This window comes from Rhea pennata, chromosome 1, assembly GCF_028389875.1.
Source record: "Rhea pennata isolate bPtePen1 chromosome 1, bPtePen1.pri, whole genome shotgun sequence".
NCBI lineage: Eukaryota > Metazoa > Chordata > Aves > Rheiformes > Rheidae > Rhea > Rhea pennata.
This window is the reverse complement of record NC_084663.1, coordinates 209027195-209053753: the sequence shown is the minus strand read 5'-3', so window position 1 is coordinate 209053753 and position 26559 is coordinate 209027195. Positions and strand designations below refer to the sequence as shown.

The window sequence follows — 26559 nt, the reverse complement described above, 5'->3', positions numbered from 1 at the left end:
ATCCAAATTATTCATTAGGAATGTGAATTGACAAATAATTATTTTATTCACCACTCTGAATAAATTCTTTCTCTTCAAATTTTTGCAGTATATGGCTGTTAGGGGTTCAGGTCTGTTCTCATTCCTGTGCTTACTTCTCACTGCTACCGAACACAGATGTTTTCAGGTTTCTTTATTCTGACACGTTTATACTCTTGAACTTAACCTCTCAAAATGACCAACACATTCTCAGTATGCTTGGTGTGCCATCTTCAGACTGCTTTCCCTTTAGTCATGACCTGTTTATTATATATCCTTGTCTCCTTTTATCACTGCATTTTCCCCATTCATTTAAAATGAACAAAAAAAATCCATCATAATAATGTTCTTTATCAGTCATCTACTTTAAAACCAAGCTTTTGATTGATGCAAAAGAAAATCCTAGTAAACTTGCTATTTGTATACATTAACACTAACATTTTTGGAGATCAGTTTGCAGGATCAAAACCTATTTCTAAAATTTGGGCAGATTATAAGTTTTTTATCTGATTTTCTCCAACAAGATATTCTGTTTTCCTTATAACTTGTGGGTTTTCTTGAGCACTTTCAATATATTTTTCTTCTACCTTGAGAAATATCTGTCAGTTCATGACATTTACTTCATGTTCCTTTGTGAAGAGTAAGTGAAAGAATTCATTATTTTTCTTTGGCAGTGTTACCACTTGTATCAACACAATATTACCCTTGTCATCTATATGGTCCTATTTCTGCTTTGCTGGTTCCTTATTTATTATATATTTGAACACTTCCTTATTTTTCTTCTCAGTAGTGCAGCCATTCTTGATCTTTGCTTTTTCCATCATTTCTCTGTAAATTTGATAGAATTTGTCATCTTTCATCAGTGAATGTTGTTTTTTTGTATCTGTGTTCTAATAAGTTTATGTGAAATGCTTCCTGTTTTCAAGGGGCATGTAAATCAAATGATTAAAATTTAAGATGTAAGATCAAAACAAATATTGAAATATAAAACAGGGAGGTGCCATCTGAGCATTTCACAGTTTGATGTCCCTACTGTTATTAAATGCAGATTGAAAATGGTGTGTTAAGCATTCTGAGGAAGTATTATGTAAGTACTAAATGTTATGTTTATTGTGAAATCTATACATGGGCATGCCTGTGCAGTTATGTTTCTGTAGCACTTGAGGCTTATTATCCTGAGCACTTCCACAGAAAAATGCTACCTTGTAGAATAATTCTGAGATATTCACTAGGAAAATAACTGGAGGAAACTAAAAAGTGCTTGAGCCAAAAATTGAACTTGGGATTTTTGCTAGGTATATATCAAAGGAAACAGAATTGGTCTGAAGACTTACAGGTAGGAGGAAACTACTCCTCACTGCATTCTAGCTGTTGGTAATGCCTATGTTGAGAACACCACTTCACTGGTTGTCTCATCTCAGTGAGGTTGTTTCTTTTTGCACTGGAAGGCAGCAAAGGGAAGTCACATACATGGCATCACTGGATCACAGGATAATTTAGGTTGGAAGGGACCTCAGGAGGTCTCTAGTCCAACCTTCTGCTCAAAGCAGGATCAGTTGTGAGATCAGAGTAGGTTGCACAGGTTTTAATATAGTCTTATCTTGGAAACCTCCAAGGATGGAGGTTACATAAAATGACAGAGAATGCATAAATTATTTGGGATAACCTATTCCAGTGCTGGACTGTCCTCATGGGGAAAACAACACTATTCCAGTTTGAACTTCTCTTTTTTTCAAAGTATGTCTTGTTGTTTCTCATCTCCACACCACATGTTACTGTGTAGCATCTGACTCAGTCTTGATGACCTCCCTGTAATAACTGAGGACCTCCTGTTAGGACCAGCCCCTGAAAATGTCCCTTCTCCAGCCTAAACAAACCTTGCTCTTCACAGGGCTCCAGCCCCCCACCATCTTGGTGGCCCTCTGCTGGGCTCCTCCAGTTTGTCAGTGTCTTCCTATATGGGAGGCCTCAAAACTGGATGCAATATTTGGCTGTAGTCAAATGAATGCTGAGTAGATAGGAAAGATTGCTTCCCTGTATCTCAGCCTTCTACTAGCTCTGCTCCTGCTCATTCAGCCCAGGAAGCTGTCGGCCTCTTTGCTGCCAGGGCTCATGCTCAGCTTGCCGTCCAACAGGTCCTCAGAGCCTTTTCCACAGAGCTGCTCCCCAGCCCATCAGTGCCTAGCCTGTGTTGCTGAAGGGGGATAGTCTCGGCCAGGGGCAAAACTTACTTTTTGTCCTCATTGAACTCTGTAAGGTTCCTGTTGGTCCCTTTCTCCTACCTGTCCAGAGCCCTGTGAATGGCAGCCCTGACCTCGAGCATAGTTTCTGGTCCTCTCTGTGCTGTTGGCTGCGAACTTGACGAGGGTCTGCAAATTGGGCGAGAGTGAACTCCACTGCCTCATCCAGGTCATTGATAAAGATGATCAGGAAGATCTGAGAAATGATTTAAGAATTATTATCTTTCAATTATGATAATTTTCTTTATCTCACTGTGGAAGAGCTTCCTGCGCCTATACTAGTAGAAAACAATGCTGTTAGCTAGAAGCAAGATAGTCTTCAGGAAAACTTTCAGAACATTAGGCTTGAAAAGAATATTTAAGCTAATATTACAATTAATATTCCTATAACTCTTCAAAAACCTCTTCAAGTTCCCCAAAATACTTGCATGTTTGACCATATCTATTAGGCTATTGCTTCTCGGACCACAAAGTCAGAGAGCATCAGATCTTTGTAGGGTTATTTATATTTATAGGAAAGTGATGTTAGTCACATATCAATAGATTGGATTCTTTTTACTTGCAGAAAACAGGAGGAAGAAACAGGACTAGTTTCTTTTTGAGAAGTTTGAGCTTGCTTCTAGCTAATTCTGTGCCAAAAAGAGCGTAGAATTGCTCTTGTTGTTTCACAGGGCCACAATGGGGTTGTGATTCCGCAGCTGTTGATTTGTGCTTTGTGCTGAATTGGTAGGATTCCCTACCAATATCCACTTATTTCAGATCATATGCAGCAACAAGATCATATTTGTGTTAAAGTAACCAGAGCATACATATCAGTTTAATATATGCCTAGATAAGCATTTTTTTCAGATCAGAAGTGCTCTTTTAAAGTGATTTTGTTTGTATTATGCGGTGATCTTCAAGGATGCAAATTGATATTTTTATCAAGCTACACCAAGAGATGCTCTCCAAGCACATTCTTAAAGCATTCCAGCTACTACCAGGCATTCAGTCTGCAGAACCATCCTAGTCCAAAGTAGCACCCTTAAAATATGTGTGTATGGACATTATTCATCAAGACCCTCTGTTCCTGCGACTCTGCAGTGAGTCCTACACCCTCTTTGCTCGGCTAGGTGCATTCATAGATTCAGCAATCTGCCATTATGTGAGCTGAAGGACAGACGTTACCCAGTTAGGCATAAAGGCAATGTGAACAGACAGTGTCTAATTTGTAGATTTTACTGGCCGACTGGCACGAAGCAAACACATTAGAAAAAAAGATGTAATAGTCTGAAATGGAGAATGAATTTATGCTGAACCATCTCAGTGAACTCACAACGGTGGCTGCATTCTTCCTGATGCAGCACTGGGCTCTGAGCCAAATTTACTCCGTCACTGACTCTGGCCTTTCTCTAGCTTTCTGACTAAAATGTAGAATATAACACAAAAGCAAACATTGCCACTGGCAAGGTAAAGATCACCTATTTCTCTTATTCTTTGAGTGAATTAAATCTCACTTACTCTAAATCAATGGATGAAAGGAACAATTTTCCTTTAAAAAAAGTAAATAAATTAAGACAGGCTTATTCCTCCAGAGTTCTTTTATTCTCTTATCAGCTTATGTTCTTGTGAATAGTTATTTTTTAGAGCACTTGTACAGTCATTTGGGGAATTCAAAGCTTTTTTCTCCAGCTACATCTCAGTACCTTTGTTTTCTAATATGAATCAGGAGTTTTTCCAAATAAGATAATTCTGGTTTATGTTTACAATTACATTGCCTTCATTATGCCACTTAAGAAAAAAGATCATTTTATGTCTCTTTGGCAACACTGATTAGTGATATAACCCATCACTCAAATATCTTATTTGTTTAGACTTGTAAATATCTTTAATTTCTTCTTTATGTATTATTTCCTCTTATTCTTTTCCTGTAATAGCAGTATGTCCTCTTACCACATGCTTTCCATTTATAGAGACTGCTTTCCTGGTATCTTTTCCTACTCCAGGTGCTGTTTGCATTTCTGTGTTTTCTGCATATGGAACTTTTCACATCAGAAAAAAGCAAATAAACAAACAAACTAACCCCACACACTTGTTCCATGCTTATTTTCTTTTTGACTTTTGTCTTGCCACTCCTATGGCAGCATCCTGTGCCTTACGTGCCTGACTCTTGGAGCTAAGGTGTCTTCTAGATGTAGCCTTTATAGGATTCCACATCCACACTCAACTTGGTTTTAAAATACATTTGTCTTAGGATTTTTTTCCTGTTACTTTACTGCTTCTTTAATTGCTCCTAGAGCCAAGAAAGTTGGCCTGCAGTACTCAACCTACACAATATATGTCAGCCCTTCTGCACAAAAGTTTCAGTATCTCAGAGGAATGCATGTCATATACACTTTGCATTTTTATTTTGCGCACACTTCCCACTCTTTATCTTCTTTACCTTTTTTTTTTTTTTTTTTTTTTTTTTTTTTCCAGATTGCATCCTTTGCTATGGTTGTCTCAACAGCAGGAACTGAACATTTTTTATCCTGCATTTGCTCTGCCATAGCCATTGAAGCATAGCCAGCATTAGTAGCTGAAATTGTTGGTAGCTGAAACAGTTGAGAGCTGAAATTCTGTTGGAGTAGGTTACTTTTATGGAAACAAGGAAAAGCTCAGGAAATCTCTCTTGGAGACTACCTATGAGGATCTTTTCTCCCTATCAGTCTTACCAGAAAGAACAACTGAGATATTGTATCTCCTAGTAATCACCATCTTTGGCATGGGATTTTGAAGGATGATATCCAAAATACTTCCTTATTTAAAAAGTAGACACTCTACAGATATCTTGCAGTAGTACCTAGGGATGTAACAATACAATTTTTCAGTGTATTTAGGTTTTCATTTTTGTATAGCAGAATACATTTACATTCCTTTGTGAGGAGCAAAAGTAGAAAAAATATTGATGCATAACATACTAATGGGAGTTTTAGGTCCAAAGCAAGGGCAGACATCTTTACTACATTCTGAAGGAAACTTGGAAATGTGCATTTTTTGTGTTGTAGTGCTAAATTGACCATCAGTGTTGGAAGAAGGTGGTTTTGTCTTATTCTCATAGAGCTCACATTTAAGAGAGACCTGATGGCACCACTGAGAATCTTTACCTTAATGAATGAATCAACTTTTTTGTTTGTTTTTGTTTTGTTGTTTGCTCTTGATGTAGCTTAAATCTACCTTAGTGTCTTTGTTCACTGAGAAATGCAGTCCAGCACAAAATTTATCAGTAGCAAGCTTCCTTTCTAGGACTGTTGTGTGTAGAGAGGAAAACTCTCTAATTTTCTAACTATTGCTGAGGTGTTTGATTACCAAGTTCGGTATGTGTTACTGGAGTACTTTCTAGAGCAGAACTCTGTTTACTTAGAAGGTTTATTCTTTTCCTCAAATTTTCTTCCATCAGTCTTTTCTTTGAAGCTCTCCTTTGTATCTTCATTTCGTTGATGTGTTCTGCTTTCTGATTCTACCAAGTGCCAGTATCTACTTCAGTTTCCCACAACGTTCTTCAAGTTTAAGCTCATGTGCACTAGAGAATAGGAAAAAAAATTCTTTTGCATAACCTTTGCAGTGATCTTAAATATATTTAAGTATATAAATAAAAAATAATGCATAACTACTCAAGTATTGAGTCCTAGTCTAGAATTGCTCAGTTTTTAATTCTTATTTTAATTATAAGATTTCTACAGCTTGTACCCAGCTTTAACAAACTACATGTAAATTTATTATCAGACAGATAAGAAGTAGGACCTGAAAAGGCAAATATAAGTTCTATATGTATCATGCTTAATTTCCTCTTTCTAAAATGGCTGTTTATCCTCAAATTGCACAACTGTATCATCCAAGTATGTTATGATGGAAATATGACAGTGCTACCATGATTTTGATCAGCTAGATTTCCAGGGGAAACCTGTGAAAAAAGACTGAAGTGAGTCAATTTGTGTCTAAATTGTTTTTATGCCCTCCTAAAAAGATCAAAAACCCTTTTTTCCCAGATTGTTCAGACAGTGCTATGATATTTTACTTGTGTCTTTTTTGAATAAAACATTTTATAATTTACTGGAGCAGTATGATGGGAGTTTCTTTGCAATTTTGTTTTTCCCCCAAAAAATGAGTTTTTTTCCCAAAAATCCCGAGTTAAAATGAAACAAAACAGGATATAATACACAGACAGTGGGGGAAGAAAAGAATGTGCCTATATTGCCAGTATGAATTTTCAATATCTAAGTCAGTTTTAAAATATGTTAGCAAAGTTTAATTTCAGTCAATTCTTCTTACTACTAGCCTAGTAAATTAAAATAAAATTGTTTATTAAAAGCGCATTATGTATGCTAATTTTATACATAACATAAAAAAATAGAAATTAATAGAATAGAGGAGAGGGGCTTATATATAGAAGACATCAAAAGACTGCATACAGTGTCCATAATATGCTTGTCATTGCCCCTTTCAGTTAGCCTTAAAACCAAGTCTGAGAATTATATATGGATTCAAGATGTAGACCAAATCCTTACATTTAGCAATACTATGTAATAGCAATCATTCTCTCTCGATGTTGATGGTATCATCTTGGCATAAGGAGTCCTTTAGTGCTTTGTAATATCTGGATTTCTTTGCAGTTGCCAAATCCTAAGGCTGTAGCTTATTATCCTGTTCACAGCCGAGTCTCTGATAATTTACTGATACTGAATTCCCTAGATAGTTATTGTGTTCTACGATTTACAGCTATACTATATTCATCCTAGCTGAGGAGTTTCTTTTTCTTCCATGTTGCATAAGCTTTACAAGGAATCCTTGCAATAACTGTAAATGTTCAAGGATAGCACTTTAAATCACAGTGAAATGTTTCATGCACAACACTCTCCTTTAAAAGCAGGCTTTCCTGTTTGCATACAGTGTAAGTCTGAAGCCTTAGTTACTTGTTTCCTCTATCCTTTAACTTCTCCCTTCAGTCTGTGTGGTTTTGGGGAGCAGGGACCATTCATTGTTCTGCCTATAGGAGCTTCTTGTTGTTGGTCTGTGGATACAATGCATTTACATGTGAATAAATTTTATTCATCACTATAATAAACCATGCCTGAGCTTTTTTCTTTTCTCTCCCTCCCCTCCCCTTCCCTCCCCTTCCCTTCCCTTCCCTTCCCTTCCCTTCCCTTCCCTTCCCTTCCCTTCCCTTCCCTTCCCTTCCCTTCCCTTCCCTCCCCTCCCCTCCCCTCCCCTCCCCTCCCCTCCCCTCCCCTCCCCTCTTTTTTTTACCTAGAAGTAGAGCATAAACAGGCAAGACTGTCACCACCTTCTTCCTTCTTTAATCTATAGTCCTGTCCTCCTTGTTTAGGATTAAGTATTTCTCTGTTCCAATAAAACACAGAATTAATGCAACATCCTCTTACTATTTCAGTGTGTTTCCTGTGCCTACAGAAAACTGACAGTCTTTCCCATTCAAAATCTCTTTTCCCCCTTCCATGACTGCCTCTATTCATTTTCTGCACCTCATAGACAGGTCTATTCTGTAGCTATTATTATTTCAACTGTCAATGTAATATCATGGGTGAAAAGATTTTAGGGTGTGGAGTATTTCTGAGGTTTAGGCAGTCGATCTTGATATGTCAAATAACATAGATGAATTCTATAAATGATGTGGTGCTCAGTTAATGAGTTATTTTTAAATATAATTTTATGTTAATGACAACAGTGACAATGGAACATCACGAAGGAATTTTGTACTGACAAGACCTACAGCCTTCTCAAAATGTTTAGATGGACTATTACGATTGTCTGATATTGTCAATACTGCTAAGTCAGTTCTTGAATATACATCCACGAAGAAAAGACTAAACTGTTAAAACTACTTCTGTAATCTTCAATGCCTTTTGTTTACAGCTTTTTTTTAACATGGTGATAACTGCAAGACAGTGTCTTTTTTTGTGTCTATTTCTCCATCCTAATTCACATGTCTAATTTCTCCGTTAAGGTAAATAATTACAGTTTAGAAGAAGTTACCCATGAAGAGGCAGTAGCGATACTGAAGAACACATCAGATGTAGTGTATCTCAAAGTTGGAAAGCCCACCACCATTTACATGACCGATCCATATGGCCCGCCAGATATTACCCATTGTAAGTGACTTTTGCGATTCATTTTGTATGAGACTTCAGTTTGTCAGATAATTGTGGGTTTTCATACCTTGTCCAAAGTACTCCATTAAAGTTTATGAAACAGCTTGGAAAGCTACAAGAATGAAATGTTTATTGCCACTTAAGTATACCACATTCATGAAATATTACAATATAGCTCTACTGAAGTACTTTTGCGGCAAAAGTAGCAATGTAGGTAATGTACTGCTGAGCTGATTCCAATCAGCCATTGTCCAAGTAAGCAGATTGAACTTTATCTCTTATGACAATTAATGAGATAAATATGTACAAATATATTTTGAAATATTAATGGATTTTTAGACTAGTCCTCTGTCCACTGAAAAAAAAGAACGAGCAGCAAACCACCCTGTACAGACTTAGTGAAAAGCCTAAGGAAATTGAATATGATATTTGCATAAAATATTTGCTTATAATTTAAATTATTATTCTACCTCCACAAATCTACCAATTTTCTGTGCATATCTGCTTTTTAAATTCCTCTCCCACTTTGCTCCATTCTCAGTGTGTCCTTTATATATGTTCATCTGACATTCCTTGGCTGAGGACTAAGACATTGTTTGTCCTTGCATTGAATATACTCTCTGGACAGAAGGAAAATTTGTTGAAATGATGTAAGAAAGCTCAGTGCAAGATCTTATGTGGAGAAAGGTGATTTTATTGTAAAACAAAGTGACTTACCTCATGTTTTTATATTGTCACGCTCGCAAATTCATGCCCAGCATTCAGGTACAAAGACGGGTATCCAGGTGATCTGGCCAGGACTCCCTGAGACAACTGAGCATAAGGGAGGTGGCTGTGGAGTTCCCATTACATATATATATCTACATATATATACCCTCCTTGCTGATGAGCCTTTTGTATCCCTTAGGAGATGTCAGCATTTAGAGTCTATTGTCTCTCCCTCTTATCCCACCTCTGCAAATCCTGGGGATTGCCTCAGGTGACAAAGGTGTCTTTTGTCTCCTTATCTGAATGTCCTAGGCTGCAAATTCATTCTTTTATCTATTCCCATCATCTCTTAATGGCTTAAGCCTGTGTTTTAATTTGGGTGTAGTCTGCACTGATCTGTCTATTCTCAGAAACTGGAGTTGTGCTGGGGGTACTGGTGACAAGTAGGTGCCATCAACATGTGCTTTTCTTATTAGCCACCTTTATGCTATTCCTCCTGGTGCTTCCATACACAGCCATTCACATTCCCTTTTTGTTCTCAGCAACCTTAAACACTTATGCTGCAGCTACCTGTTCCCCCAGTGCTTGCAAGTCTGACCAGTTTATTACTGGAACTCCCTCCCTTCATTTAGTTGATGTTTAAACTCTGTCTGACTGGGGTTCCACTACCAGCTGGGACCAGCTGCCAACATCTAACAGCTGGATGGCATTTTAACTTGTGACAGGAGCATCAGCAACTGATCCATATCCAGTTAGACCATCTGCCAATAATACTAGGGGCACTTAAGGCCAGGAAGGCAAGGAAAGACTGGAAAAGGCAGCTTTTCCCCAGTAAATAAACAGAGATTAAATTCCTCTGCACTTCCACATAGTGTTGCTCAACTGTGGACTGACAAAGCTGAAGTCAGAGATGACTATCCATAATCCTCCTTATTCACACTATTCCATAAAACAGAAGGGAAGGTTTTGTAACATGCACATCAGGCGATATACTCAACTGTGCTGAGGTTACCTATTTACTTAGCAAATGTTACAACAGATGGCATGATTGTTCAGCAACAGTCTGGTCTGGATCCTTAGCAAAGCTTGAGAAGTAAAACAACTAAATATTCGCACCCAATCATCTTCTGCATTACAATGCTTTCTAAAATAATAATATAGGTGCTCTAAAACAGTGTGGTTTACTATGTCAGATTATAGATCAGCAGCATATGAGAAGATGGAAGCAATTCTAGAGAGAGCATAAGGGTTAAAAAGCTATGCAGTAACCTATCCCAGGATGTTGGTACATAGAGATTCATTTATCCCCCAGAAATCTTTCATTATACCTGCATGTTCAGAATATTGCAGAGTGGGTAGTAGCCTTTCCCCATAGAGATATTTTTTTTGAAACATTCTGTATCTAAGCATCTGAAAGAAAGACTAAAAGAAAGACTAGAAAGTTTAAATATGTTATTTCTCATGAGAAAATTGATCATAGCTCACTGCAGATGCATGTGTCTTTATTTTTCCTATTTATCATTTCCTTTTTAATTACATTAACTGGAGATTTGAATAGAACTGTTACTGCATCTCTCCAGTAATAATAATATCCCCAGTAACTCGAGAATGGCAAAAGACAGACAAACAACAACAAAACCTGCAGACGCAATATAAAATTAGACACATAGTCCTGTAGTTGTCATTATGAATCATTATATGTATAGCATTTGAATCTGCTTTCTGTTTTATATCCAGATTTACTGAGATCTGAATGATGATGCCGTCTATGTTGGTACTGAAATTTCAATTTTATTAGGAATTTGGCACCTTTAATATATCACAGCTTTAAATATTCACCATACATAATCCTTGCCATACCAAAAATTCCTGCTCTGATCCTGCATTAAGCTCTTACAGTATTATTCCCACTGAAGTATGCTGGAGCCAAAATGATGACTATACTTTTCATTTCACTTTTTCCAACCTGCATTTCCATCATTTAGTCAGTCCTAAATGAAGAAAATCTTTGTTTCCTCTCTCCCAGACTATTCTTTCTTATTCAGATCCCCTGTAAAGATTCAGTCTCTGTAAAATGAGTTAGCAACATAATAATAATTAATTATTATTATTATTATTATTATTATTCAGGAAAATTCCAGCTGTTCATTCTTTTATTGCCTTGTTAAGTTTTAAGCTGTCTCAGACGTAGACTGTTTTGGTGTTATGTACTGCAATAAGCACAGTGTTGGTACTTCACTGAAAATGATGTTGGTGTGACCTAATCAAACATGAATGTGACTAACATGAAGTGCTTGTTCTTACCATCAGCTTATTCTCCACCAATGGAAAATCATATACTCACTTCTGGAAACAATGGCACCTTAGAGTACAAGGCATCTCTGGCCCCAATCTCACCGGGAAGATACTCACCCATTCCAAAGCACATGCTTGTGGAGGATGACTACACCAGGTCAGATGCTTTTCTTTATTTGTTATCTTTCATGACGATTGCAAAGAACCTAGTTAAAACAATTACTGCACTCAGATAGAGTACGACATATAGCTGTTGTCACCCATGTTCGAAGGAAGATGAAATGGAACTGTTACCACTATGAGGACAGCTAAAAGAAAGATCAGAGATGAATGATAACCTGAGGTCCATGATATCTGGATGCCATCCTGCACTAATTTTTAAACAACATGGTTACATTAGAGCAATGCTGAGATTGAGCAAAATATTATGCTTCTTAACAGGTGTGGTAGCTGCAGTAATTCCTTACTAGCACAGCTAGAAGATTTTAGGATGAGTGACTCATCTGGCTAACTGCATGTATGGGTGGAGTGACTATACATGAGTTTGTACCTGTTCCTGACAGTGTGCCTTGAAAGGGCTGGCTTGTTTAGTTTAGTGAAAACAAAGCTGAAATAGGATGTAATTGCTTTGTGTACATTTACTGAAGGATAAATGCTGTGAAAAGTAAATAATACGGAAAAATGGAAAATTTATATAAGCAGGCTGTGAATAAATTTTGGTGGGAAGCTGGAAAAAAAATCTTAACCATTAGAGTAATTATAGTATGGAGCAGCTTTCTTTGAGAGTATGGAGGTAAAAAGAAAACTGCATATACAATGACACTTGATACCTTCATAAAAGGGATTATTTGATCTGATTATCTGCAGTAGGAAAAGACTGAATAAAATGACCCTAGAAACCCCTTCTATTCTTTTCTTCTTACATTCCTCAAAGGATTCAACCTACTATGTGGAAGTAAGGTAGCAGAATTTTATCCATTTAGTTGGTTTCCAATTATAAAAAACAAAGAGGGAAATGCTGGGAGGGTTCTTTTATGCCTTGTGTTATATGAACACTGAATGTCATTCATGAGACAGTTTACATTTATCCTTTTTGTTTGAAGAGAGCTGCCATTCACTTGGAAGGCAACAGTTGTTACATTTGTGAAATCAGCTCTCAGTATAATGTCTGGTGCAACAGGAAATAATACATTTAATTTTTTCTACACTTCAGTATTTATAGATTGGTTGTGTTTAAAGCTAGAAAGAGGCTATTCTGATCACCTAACCAGGCCTACAGGGTATCTCAGGCCAAAGAATCTCATCCATTTATGTATTCATCAGCTTCGTAACCTACTAATTTGCATTTAATTTTTCTTGTTCCTTATGACTAAGATCTCAAGCTGCTTGACTTGTTGGATCAGACATATTCAGAATAACTAAATCATGATACAGTTTTTAATCAGGACATAAATGTCTGTAAACCACACCTTGCAACCTTGGCTTAGATAAAGAAATTTCTCCTTTGTTTTGATTGAGGATGTGAAACCAGTTGCTTTCCTTCAGTTTATGAGACATTCCTTTAGGTTGATTTTTTCTTCAAAGGGTTATAGCAAGGTACATTTTTTAATTAATAGTTAAACCAATGATGTCATTAAATTGTGCATCAAGGCTTTGCATAGGTTAGTACTAATCTCATAATTTCTAAAATGTGTGTGTATAGAAAGAACACTAATGTAAACCCTAGGTTACAGTGATGAAGGTTTTGTAAGTAAGCTTGTAGGATGAATACTGTCATTTTGTGATGAGACTTCAGCATCATCATTACTGAAAAAGGATTGACAAGTTTTAAAAACAACAAAAAAATGCAACCTCAAAAGTAGATGATAGCTAAGGAGACCAAGAAGCTGTGGAACGTGGAAGAAGTAATTCTAAAGAAGAAAAAAGCTACATTGAGCCTAAGAGGCCAATTAAGTTAGAAGAACTGCAAGGTACTGCAGAAGTATACTTATATGGTCCTGTGTTTCTTTACATTTCATGTAGTTGATTTTAACTTACTAATTAGTTCCACTAAAAAGAAATCGTAAAATAGAAGAAAAGGTAGTAACACTTCTATCCTCTTGGTTGGGAAGGTATCTAAGACAAAGCGTACCTCCTTCAAGAATGCTGTAGGAGATATATTGAAACAAATTACTGTCTTTTTGATCTTTTTAGGAAGGAGAATGCTTTCCTCTCCCAATATTTTATTTTGTTTTAAAATAAATTCATTTGTTGTTTTATCTCCTAATAGTAAACTCAAATACTGACACAGCCCTATTCTCAACTGAGGTATTCATACAAAACTCCGTCCATTTTGTGTTACCTGGGAAGAATGAATACTCAGCAAAGCATGCATATCCATGAATACTGCTCTCTGTGGTGTTTTTGCTATTTAAATTTTCAGAATGTATGTTTTGTGATGAAAGTCTGATACCCAAAGGGCTGTGTAATATTGGCACTACTAACCTGAGAAGCTGAATTTTTCCACAGATGTGACTTTCTATGGCAGGCATATTGCACTGGCAGAAATAAAAATGTCAAGTAATCGGGGCAGACTCTGAGTATGACTGAGCTAATCAAACTAAAATCTTATAGTTCTAAACAGGCATTTATTTATACCTGTTGAAAAGGAAGAGGTTACTGTGAATTTAATATTAATGTTAATTCCTTATATTCTATGCTGATTGCTAGAATACAAAAACACAAAGATAAAATGAGTATAATGGGATATTAATAAAAAAATACACTTCTTGCCGTCAGATTTCCTCACTGAACATACAATTGTCAGCCCTGTCTGAGGGACACCTGAACATGAGCCAAGAGGCCAGGTTTCCCCTCTGACTTCCATTGTAGAGAAGCTCTTACCTTCAGAAACACAACATTTAATCCTTGAATGAGGATGAGCCTTTTTTTTTTTTAAATACCCGTGTAGCTAACTATGGCACACTGAGTTAAGTAGGAGGTTTAGGAAATTGAGCAGTATTGAAAATCCTGTAGTTAATCCTTACAGTGATTTTCACAGCTATAAACTGGTTGCACTCTGTGCAATGCTGTAGGATTTATTGATGAGTCTGCCTTTAAATGCAAGGTATTTGGAAAGTCTTTGGTGCTGACCAGTTTAGAAATATTTAAAATCTTCTGGGAAGTTAATTATCATATTGATAATTCTAGTGCACCCTATAGATCCCTTGATATATCATTTATAATTAGGTTTCCTCACATAATATTTTATAATTAAAAAGACTACTAACTACTGCAGTGCTGTCCATTAAAACTACCTATTTCTTACTGTAATAGGTTTTCAGAGCTAATGTACATGGTGATCACATAGGGAAATTTATTACCCATGCAGTCATAATATGACAACACTTCTGACAAATTTCATTTGTGCTAGCTAAAAATATTTGGAACAGTAACTTCTCCAGTATAAGAGGCATTTGCAATATTAAAATTCATTGTACATGTGACTTGAGAGAAGCTGGTGACAAACTTTATTTTAAGTTACTTACTGTAATGAATTTATCTGTAAAGTTTAAATGATTGAACATGTGGCGTAATTTATCCACTCTTCCTTGCTTTTTTGTTTTTATCTTTTTCAATTCAAGATTTTTTAAATTTGAATACTGTTTTTCTTCTCCACAACAAAAATATGTTTCAGCTGATGAAAATTTGTATTTTTTGATTATTTGATCTGATATTGAATCTGAAGATTAAAAAAAAACTTTACATCTTTTACTTAATAAAATATAGAGAAAAAATAACTCAACCAGAGCAAGGGGTAAAAAGTGACCAAAAATTGTCCTGAATCACAAGTTTTAATGATGTTGAATGTTATTGTTTAATAATTGAGCTTATTTAGGTTGAATTTCTTATTGGTCCAAAATGCTGTCAGTGAAGGGTATAATTTGCTTTGGTTTTGTTGAATTCATTTTAAAATCACTGATGATGGAAGCTTTATCTTCTTGTATTTTTTATGAAGGTTATCAATACAATCATCACATTCTTCCAGTAAGTCCTTATTTAAATTGTTTTTTCAGTAAGATGGTGGTGTGCAGACAATCCAGGGGATTCCTTTGCTGCATTGGTAATGATTTCCTAATGAAAATGCTCAATGAGATAAACAGGAGTAATTTTCTGTTTGATCTACTGATTACTAAAGGGAAAACTGGTGGCAAATGTGGTGATAGAGAGCAGTTAGGGTCAGAGTGGCCATGAGTTGGTTCAGTTCAGGATTCAAAGGAAGTCTGGGAAGATAATCAGCAAGTTAAGACTGTAGACTTCACAAGAGAAAATTTCAGCTTTTGGGGAGATTTACTAAGCAAAATCTTTTGGGACGCTGTCATAGAGGCACAGGTCCAGGAAAGATGGATAATTTCTAAAGAAAACTTATTGAGAACTCAGGAAGGAGCCATTCTGTTGAACAAAAAGATACAACAGAAGGTCTTATTGGGTAGGTAAATTGCTTCTGGATGAATGACACTAAAAGACATAGGCCAGTGTTGCTTGGATGTTTAATGTTAAAATCAGAAAGCTGATTGGCTGGAGCTAAGACTTACAGATGTCCTAAAGGGTAGCAAAAAGTGATTCTACAGGTGTGCCAGCTGAAAAAGGAAAAGGAAAATTTGGGGCAAAGATGAATGGGAGAGAGAATCTAATGACAGACAATATGGAAGAATCTGAAGTTCTCAACATCTTAGACTTACCAAAAGCAAATCATGAGCCGCTTGACCAACCTGATTGCCTTTCATGCTGAAACGACCGGCTGTGTGGATGAGGGGAGGGCAGTGGCTGCAATCCACTGGCTAGTGCCACTGCTGCTTGCTAGCACAGAGGCTGCCTCATGGGGGAATGCTTCTTTCCTGGGCTAAAACACCCGTGCATCCGAAGGCATCCCTGGCTCTTGCCGTATCTCCTACAGAGATGCACCCGCGATTTGCTGCAGGACACGTGGCAACACCTCTTCACTGCCACCTCCCATATGCACCGAATGCACTGGCGTTTCAGGTTCTTTTATTCCTCTTCTATAGGCAGAGCAGGCAGATCTGTAACATGCGCTGCAGGACACAGGGAACTCTCTATAAAACTCCTCCAGCAGCCTCTCATCTGAACATTAGGAAAAGCTGAAAAAAGGTACATTTTGGATTCCTGCTGGATACTCTTTTGGGTGTCTCCTGGACTATGCACAGCTACTTTGCTCATTAGTCTGCCCTCAGCACGGCTACAGCCTACTGCAGTGTTTTTATCCTAGTATGTGTATGTTTGGAGCACATCCCTCTTGCATGCAACAGCAGACATTAGTAAGGCTTTTGTACAGTTTCCCACAGTGCTCTCATTTAAAAGCTGAAAATAGTCTGAAAGAAGAGACTGGATTGGGAACTGACTGCACCATTAGGTTCAAAGGGTAATGATCATCACTTGACATCTATCAGGTGGCCAGTGGTAAGCAGAGGACCTCAGAATACCCTGGATATCATTTGAATATCTTCACTGATGATGTAGATCATGACACAGAATGCACTCCGAGCAACTTTGTGAATGACTCTAAATTAAGAGGGAGTGACTGACATGACGAATGGCAGAGCTTTAAGACTAGGTCAAGAGAAACCTCATGAAGCAGAACTCTATGGAGTTCTGCACCTGGGGTGGAACAGCCCCATAAGTCAGTACAGGATGTGAAACAAACGTCTAAATAGCAGCTTCGTTGGAAAGGTCTGGAGGTTACAGCAGATGCCAAGCTGAGTACAAACCCAGCAGCACACTTTTGTTGCCAGTCTGGTAAACCACATACTGGGATACATTAAGAGGAGCATGGCCAGCAGATAAAGGGAAAGTATGGTCTGAAATAGTGTGACCAATTCCCACTCTTCTTCCTGTTCAAGGGGGATGTGGAAAAACAGGAGAGAGTCCAACAGATGCTCAAAGTCCTAGATCACATGGAGGTTACAGAGATGCTGAGGAATCTGAGGCTTGTTTAACGTTGGCAAGAAGAGACTAAAGGACAATCTGAGAGCACTCTACAACTACTTGGCTACAAACATGATGAAGCCAAACTCTTCTTAGTGGTGCCAAATGAGATAAAAGGGGCCAATAGCCACAAACTGTGTTTTTGGGGGGTCCTGATTGGAATTTAAGAAGGAAAAAATGTCACCAGGGGGGTGAGGTAGCATGGGTGTGGGTTGTTCAAAAGGGTTATGAAATCACCATCCTTTGAGATTTTTAAGATTTGGCTAGATAAAATCATGTCTGGCCTGATTTAATATGGCAATAATCCTGCTTCAGGCAAAAGGTTAATCTAGATAACTTCCAGAGATACCTTCCAACCAACTTTTCTGTGATATTAGGGAGAAAACAAATGATCTGTTTGTCCTAGCATTTTTGTGGAATAGTCATTACTAATAGAGCTGAGAGAGAACTCACTATTTAGCATATGTCAGACTTCCTTTTTTACAGAAAATCTGAAATTATACTCTGAAATCCTGTAGTTCATTCTTTCTGGCTTTCATGAACAACATATGCGAAAGATACATAAAAATAAACTACCATGTTGATTTTTTACTTCCTTTCTAACTTCAGAAAATGGTAACATCAAACTATTCAGCTGATAAAAAAATCACTTTAACATTTAACACTGACTAGATATTAAAGATTCATGGAAGAAAAAGCTCTCTGAGTTATCTGTTTTGCTCTGGAAAGCATGTTTGATTTCTTTTAAATGTATCTTTGGAAATAACATTTTCTGGAGGAGGAGGTGCTGGAGACTGGAGGAAAAAAGAGGAGAACCATTTAACTGAAGTCTAAGGGGATTTTTTTCCCTATATTAAATGTAGCATTCTTCAGCTGTTCCTTGTTTACTCACATAAACTGCTGGCTGGGTTGAGAAGGACATTTTGTAGGAACACCCTTAAAGTTGCATTGATTATAGATTGGATTATTCTTGATTGAAACATTTCAACTAATATAATGTTTTGCATATTATATCAATAACAGTTTTCTGACAATGTTTGGCTTTTGTTGAGTCAACAAATAAGGAAAAAAGAACTTCAGATTTTAGTATGAGCTTTGAAAACTGCTCCTTTGGGATCTTTAATGAGTTGACTTAGATCAACTATTGAAAAGATGCTCTGCGTGTTGTGAAAAAGTATATTTTCCTGAAAGGAGCAAGCTGCATTTCCTGTAGGTTTTTGTGAAGGAACAGAATATATTTCCTAGATGAAAAAGATCAGTGAGTACTGTAGGCACTGTTTTCAAATGGTGAATTTTACACCATATTTTTGACCCAATGTTGCTATACAGATGATGAATAAAAGATAATTAGAAGTATGTTGATTCAGTTATACGAATATGACAAGTAATTATGAGCTCTCAACAATCATATCACTTTTGTCTAACCTAAACTCAGTATGTCACTTATGCCTTAAAGGAGGTGAATTATATATTGGAATATGGGGAAGTTGATAATGCCTCTTACTTATTCTTCACATTAAATCACTTGTAACTTTGGCAGACATAATTGTTCAAGTTAATATTTTCATGCTCATATTTTACCTCCGACTAGATTTGTTTATCTGGGAACAGAAAAAGTTGCATGTTTTGTGTAGTTTTAAAATTTAACATAAATTATATATATATATATATATTATTTTAAAAGTAATTTTAATTAACCACTGTTATTATCAAATTACATAACATTTATTTTAAATATATTAGCTCAGTCACTTAAGGAGTAAAGTCAGGGAGAATTATATGGCTTAGTTCATGTTAAAAATTATGGCAATCTTTTATTTCAAGTACTGTACTATCTCCATGCTTACCATCAGGATGTTGAAATCTGGGAGCAATGAGCTTGAATCTATATATTTCTACTTCCTTTGGGAAAATCTATCCAAACACCAACAAATATAAGCCTTTGGAAAAACTGCAATTCATATATCCTCCAAAATATGTTATTTTTTGCAGTAAAACTCTAAGATTCTGTCCTTATGATGCAGTCTATCAAAGCTTCTTATAACTTCACAATAGTGACTAGATTGTTTAAAAAAGTCAGCATGACTGAGCACAGCATTATATGGCAAAAGCCAGTTTTTCCCTGTACTATTTCTTCCAGCCCTTTCTGACATAGAAACACAACGAGGAGTGATTCTATTCTGTGCTCTGAATGCTTAGTTCAGTCAGATTTGAACACTAAAGATATTGGAAGAGTAGAGGAAGTATATTTGGCAAGGAATTATGGTGAGACTGGCTGCGAAGATGCGTGAGAATTTGCCACTGGTTGTGTAAGAATGGAAATCACAAGAAGAGAATGCAGATATTTATTGGGCAACAAAACTTGGATTTGGAAGTGGAGTGTAGGCCAAGGGAGAAAATAAATAAAAAGAGGTGAAGATTCATGAAGAAGCAATGGAGAAAAATGGCCTGGAGAAGAGGAATGGATATCAGGGATGCTGAACTTAAGCGGTGCTCCTTCAGACGATGAAATTTGAGTTCAGTATAATGAATAGTTGTGCCAAAAGACCAGAGCAAGGAAAAAAAAAAAAAAAAGAAAGAAAGAAAAAAAGAGTAGGCAGGAAAATGAACTGACAAGGTGCTAAGAGAATCAGGCTAAGGCCATCCCTCTCCAGGGAAGCAGAAAGAGGAAACCCAAGATTTCTGGGGTTTGCATGACATGCACCTGATCCCTGCTGGCAGCCTGTTGTTGTCCTTCATCTGGACTGCTCATCCACCTAGAAGATGCTACAACTTAATGCTGCTACTGGTTATACCACATCAGTTCACATGGTGCTTATCTGATGCTGTTGCTCTTAAGTTTGCAACTCTGCTGATGAGTATACTGATTACAATATATTGTTACATAATGGAATTTCTTTCTCAATTTACTTTTTTCAACCTCCGTATCAAATAAATAAATAAATAAATAAAACTTAACCAAGTTACACATTAAATGTTCAGTTAAAAGAATAAAAAATAGTTTGCCTATACAACCTTAACTTGGATCCTTGGTGATATATGGTCTTACAGTATTTAGTTATGCTGCCATCTAATGATGTCTACTTGTAGAACTCTGTCATCAGCTTTTCAGAAAAGAATTCACAGTTGTATTTCTTAGCCCTATATTATTATTTGTTCCCTTCAATGAAGCGTGAATTTGCTAAATAACTATTTCATATTTCATGTATTCCGTACACAAACACTGTCTTAAGCTAATTCTTAAAATTTACAAATTTTAAATAATTTTCTTAAGAAAAAGATAAGATTCAATTTCTTTTCACCGAATTATTTTGATTAGTGTCTTAACTGGAATTACTCTCCCAAGTTAAAGCAAAAAGGTAGTTAGCATCATGTCACCAAACTCTCTATTATGTTCTGAGTAACCTATACATATTTAATCGGGCTGGTCAGAGATCCCCAAGTAACAGGCATTTGACTATTTAATGTGTTCAGTGGAAACTACTTAATACTTACCACTTTTAACAAAATTCAAATTTGGAAATCCAACTTAAGGCTTGGGTGAAGAGTTTTGAAATGAGGTGATAGGTTTGTTAGTCAAATACACACCAGGATAAGTAAGGATAAGTAATGTTTAATAAAACACTTAGGGAAAAGTAAGCCTAAGTACATGTTGTGCATATCCATGGACATGAGCTCTTAAGTAGCTGTAATCACTCAGGAGACACACCTTGGGATAATTTTCATTAGTTCTGTGAAAATGTCAGCTCAGTACTGCAGAGCAGCCAAAAGGGTCAAAGAAAAAATGGATCTGATAGGAAAGGAAAAGAGTACAAAATATAATGATGTTTTCCTGTATGACTTGATGGTGCAGCTAAGTCTTGAATACTGCATGGAGAGAGCTGGCAAAAGCTACAGCAAAGGGCGTTGGAGATGGTCAGGGTGTGTCCCAGTTTCCAGGTGGAGCTAAATAACCAATAATTCCAGTTTAGAAAGGAGATGACAGAGATGGATGTAACAGATCTACAAAAGTACATATGTCGTGGAGAACTGAACAGGCAAGAGCTACTTACATTTTCTGTAAGTGTACAGAGGAATACAGGAGGTATTCCATACAGTGCCAAGGTTAAAATGCAAAAATATAAAAGTTTTTGAAATGTTACTCTGTGCTGCCAGATATCAGGCTTGCAATACGTAAAGGCAGAGATTATGGATATGTCACTTGATTAATTTGTAGGACTCTGACACAAGGTGTTGTGATGCCTAGGAATATAAAATCTAAAATGGGGATGAGGATGAGTGCACAAGTTCATGGGAATAGGCTCATTAAACACAGTTTGCTTAGATTTTGTTTCTGTTTTGTGTGGACACTGATTTACCAATTGCTAGAATCCGAATGAGGAAGGATCCTGTTGTCTAAATGTCACAATGTCACTGTTGGAGAACAGATACAGCTGTAGATGGGCGTTTAGTCTGATAGTCACAGCGTTCTTATGTGAAACAGCCTTTTTCCCCTACTGCAACAGAGAATCAATACTGTGGGGTTTTTTTGTTTTGTTTTGTTTTGTTTTTTTCAAATTAAGCAGTCATTTTGTTTCCTAATGCTTTATTTTGTCAGATTGCAAATAACATCTGTCACTACAAGTTTAGGTATAGAATATTAAAAGTCCTAAATTATACTTACCACTACTTATCACTTCCTCTAAGGCATTTCACTTGAGAACCTTAAGAAATATCAACATTTAAAATAGCTTTCTTAACAGGAGTGAGGCATCCTCTTTATTCATTACAGTACTAATATATTGCTATCTTCTTAAGTCTATATTTTGCAATTATAGTAGCCTTTGAGGCTCGTGAAAATAGACATTAATAATGGAAAAGCTGACAAATTATTGATTACAGGAGGATTTCCAAAAAGAACTAGGACAATACACTTCTGGTATTTTCTTGAATCTCTCCGCACTACTTCTCTGTCTTTTTTTTTAAGTTGAAATGAACATGTGATATGAGTGTTTGGATCTTATTTCAGTTCCCAGTACATAACCTCTGAAATAAAATTAACTTGCAAATTTAAATAAATCTATTGATCAGTAAGATTTATGGTTCTCCTCGCAGGTCATAAGAATAAAAAGCTAAAAGTCAAAGGACATATATTGCAAATCATTGCTTCTAATGAACTGGAAGACTTCATTCGTATTAAATTGCCACTGGCTTTTTTTTAATAGTGATGTACTTTTAAAGAAAGTTCCTTTTACACTTGCTAACAACATTGTGTTAGCAATGCTAATGTCTTAGTCTTCTTTATTAAACTTGAATAAAATCAAAAATTGCAAAATTAATAGTTGGAAACTTGTAGCTTTCTGAGCTTTATTTTATCTCAGAATTTAGCATTTTCTGGCTACAGTTCTCAGACTCAACATGTTGTGAGAGCTTAGCTGGTTTCCTTCCATATCATAAAAGGTTTTAAAATCCAAGAAATGAAACTGTTAACATTTAATGTGCATTGTGTTGGCAACTAAACCCTACCAACAGAATTCTACAATAAAAAAGTTAAATTGAGGACCTCGCATTATAATGAGGAAAGAACAGTTTTAATAATGCCATTTTCTCCTAACTTCCATTGTGAAATAAAGCCAGCCTAAAAAAACCCCCACAGCGATGGTCCAAACACAGAAGAAGAAAGAATACAAACAGCTAGGAATTTTTACATTGCTTACACCATCTGTTGTGAAATAATTCAAACAAATAAAAGCGGATTTGGATCATTCTTCTATCTCCCACCATTACTGTTAACTTTCCCACCAATTAGCTATTATACCTTTCTGTAGAAATCTTGCCTCATTGCAGTTGGGGGTATATTGATTAACAATTCTAACTTTCTATTTTTTAATCTAGGAAATCATCTATGAATATCTGCTGTTCATGCTACTAGTTAGAATACTAACCCAGTGGCATTGAGCGAGTTTGTTATCTAGCCTGTGATTGAATTATCTACTGTAACACGCTCAGGCAAAGCTGCGCTACTACTTACATTTTCTGTTGCCTTTCCTGTGCTATTCTATGCCTGATGGTCATGCTAAATTAATTATTCCGGTCCATCTAGATGTCGTAGCTGCTACTTTCATTTATCACAGAGTTTAGTTTTGGCTCCAGACAAATAGAAAAATGTATGTTTTACCTCGTAAAAAAGAAATGAACAAACAAACAGTTTGAGGAGCAGATCTACTAAATAAGATGTTACATTAGCAGTTAGTTATGTTCCATTGCTTTTCTGAGCCAATTCAACATGCAGTCAGGGTCCAGCTATGCAATTGGTAGTATTAGCATTCAGCAGGCCATAAGACTGAGTGGTATCAAGGTGTTTAAAGAGCCATTTTCAGACCATGATATTAATGACTTCATCTTAATGACCTCATCTTAATGACCGGAACGACATCTGATGGTAAATAGGTGAATATGATGATCTCAGTCCAGTTCATGGGACCGAGACCATACAAGAAGTACAATCATAATTGGAATTACCTAATGCCCTGAGTGTTTTTCCAAGCAAAGAGTCCAAGCATCAAAAAGATAAGTTTGAATTCCTTCTCTTGAACTTAAATCTCTTCGACTGGGTTACAGAGGGTACGTCAGCTAGATCACAGTGTCACTTGCGTTATATCACATAAGTGCTCTGACTTGAGAAAAGCTAAAAGTACATTCCAATTTTCTGTTATCCTACCATCCAGCAATACTGAAAGGAGTGAAAACTACTAGATATTTTGAAATTTGCTGGGCTTTATGAGACATTTTGTTTGTACTTAGATTTGAATGACTAATTCGATTTAAATATCTTACCAAATGCTAAACATGTATCTTCATTCTGCTCTCTGAAGCAGGTTGCAGCTGTCAGTTCATAGCAGTTACTCCTTTCTGTGGGTCTCTGCAGCATAGTGCCTGTCTCAGAACAAGGCTGGATGGTCACTGACAGCTCAGTATAGTTTGAGCATTTAGGATACATTCAAGGAGTAGCAACAATCTCATATTATGTAGACTCAGAGGAGATAAATAACTTGTCTGTTGTACCAAGCTGATTGTGAGCTGGTTAGTATTTTAAGCGAAAGGAAAATCTGTAGTTTATATTCATGTTTCTGCACTGGGGCAGAATTCCTTCAAATTTCCTAGTATTTGTACTACTTCCCTTTGTATTTGATATTTGCACTTGTTCTTTAACATACTGCTGAGAAGCAAAAATAATTCTTGAGGGAATAAAAGGCAGTCTAAAATACAATAAGAGAAATGTTTTTTTTCCCCCCCCCCCCTCTGGATTCTTGATATTACAGGCAGCATTGATTTAGTACATAAATTATTCAACCCACCACTCTGAAACAACTATGAAATATGAAACAAATGTGAAATATAAAAGAATTATTACCTTAAGTGTATTTTAAAGGGGTGAACTAAATGTTTAACCAAATGCTTTATAATAAAATGAGTGACAAATTTGCTGTTTTGATACTTAGTTATCTTAAATTGCCTTTTTTTTTTCAACTGTAAGTTTTTCCCTGGGAAAGTCAGGCAGAGACAGTTCTCAAATCAGAAATATGTCAGATATCTCAGAATAATGTTATTAAGTGAGACTAATATTTTAGATAAAGCAGCTACTGCTTTTCCCCCAAAGGACAAAACCAGAAACTAACAACAAAGGGTTAGTTTTGTGTTTTATATATCTGCCCTTGCAGCCACTACCATAATAAATTCTGGTTCCTGTGAAAATTGTAGGGAAAACCATACCCGAGTGAGGCATAGTATAGCCAGAAGAACCAAAACTGTTTCATTAGCTGCTTGGCTTCTTGCTATTTTTGAGTTTCTGAAATAAGGTTTTATTTCTGAAATAATGCTGTATTGCAGTGATTAAAGACAATGGTATATACTGGATCTTCTGGCAGAAGGTAGGATATGACACCAATTCCTTTTTGGCACCCCTAGAGCAGAAACTTCTGGAAATTATATGAGTCAAATTTTACTCTGTCAGTAAGCCCAGAGGTATCTGCTGGGGCCCACACAGTAGTCGGAGAAGTTGCAGGAGGGGAAATGTACAGGTGTGGTGCGTTTTTTTCAAAACCGTTTGCTGGCTGGCCCCTGTGGCTCTCTGGCAGTATTAAAGGCTGCTTCCCGCTTCCCCTCTCCCCAAGAGACTCTCTGGGAGATTTGTGGTAAGTATTGCTTCTCCCAGGGGTTGGTCTTTGGGTGGCTTTCATGCCCCGAACTAAGGGACAGAAGTGAAATGCTAGAGACCTGTCAGCATTGTTTTCAGGATCTTATTTCTGATACCTAGCTTTGCAGGACGTTGGCCTTAATTTGGAGCAGCAGTGCAAGGGCGATTGCAGTAGTCTTGTCAATGGTGTTAGCTACGTGGGATGTGGTCTCCATAATCAGATATTGAACAGTGGATCTGAAAAGAGAGCAAAGAACTCCTGAAATTAATTGCCTTCCAATGAAATTAATTGATTACAGAGTTTGTTACTATATATATGGTGTTGTTACTGGATATGGCTCACCTTGACCACAGCTTCACTTACAAAACCTCACCTCACATGGTCAGAAGTATATTGTTTTAAAAATTAATCTAAATTAATCTTTATCTTAAACTAATGGGAAAAAAGGACCTGTTTAGAAGAAGTAAGCTTCAAGTTTTCTTCTAAGTATTAACATATGCAATGCTGAAGTTATTAAGGTCATGGAAATCTGTGCAGAAGTAACATTAAGTTAGATTAAAAAAAAACCAGAGTATTTGAAAAAATTCATCTTTGAACTTTAGAGATAAGATACTCCCTTTGAGAGACACACTTCCTGTAAGTCAGGGAACTTACATATATCCTTTTATGCAGTTACTTGTATGCTGTAATTCTCTGTAATACAAATTCTAATGTTTCTGTTAACAGCACACTTCACTTGTCAGAAAAGCTCTACTGAAAAGTTCTTGACCGATATTTTCTATGCATGCTTTTAAACTCTGGTTGCTGTGTTATCTCTATGTTCTCGGCCACTAACATGCACCTGATCTTTTTACTCTTGTCTCTGTATCACCAGGCCTCCTGAACCTGTTTACAGCACTGTGAACAAACTGTGTGATAAACCACCTTCTCCTAGGCATTATTCCCCTGTCGAGTGTGACAAAAGCTTCCTTCTTACAGCTCCCTATCCCCACTACCACGTAGGCCTGCTCCCTG

The 26559-nt window shown here is 36.6% G+C and overlaps 1 protein-coding gene across 5 annotated transcripts in view; it reads left to right on the top strand.

The window, feature by feature from the left end:
• The window catches only part of LOC134135676 (disks large homolog 2), a 740305-nt gene that overhangs the window by 447579 nt on the left and 266167 nt on the right, over positions 1 to 26559 (top strand). For all 5 annotated transcript variants that reach the window (XM_062567370.1, XM_062567369.1, XM_062567373.1 and 2 more), the window contains 2 exons: positions 8239 to 8383; positions 11402 to 11543. In XM_062567370.1, coding sequence (XP_062423354.1) covers positions 8239 to 8383; positions 11402 to 11543 — 287 coding nt within the window. The remainder of the gene's footprint in view (positions 1 to 8238; positions 8384 to 11401; positions 11544 to 26559) is intronic.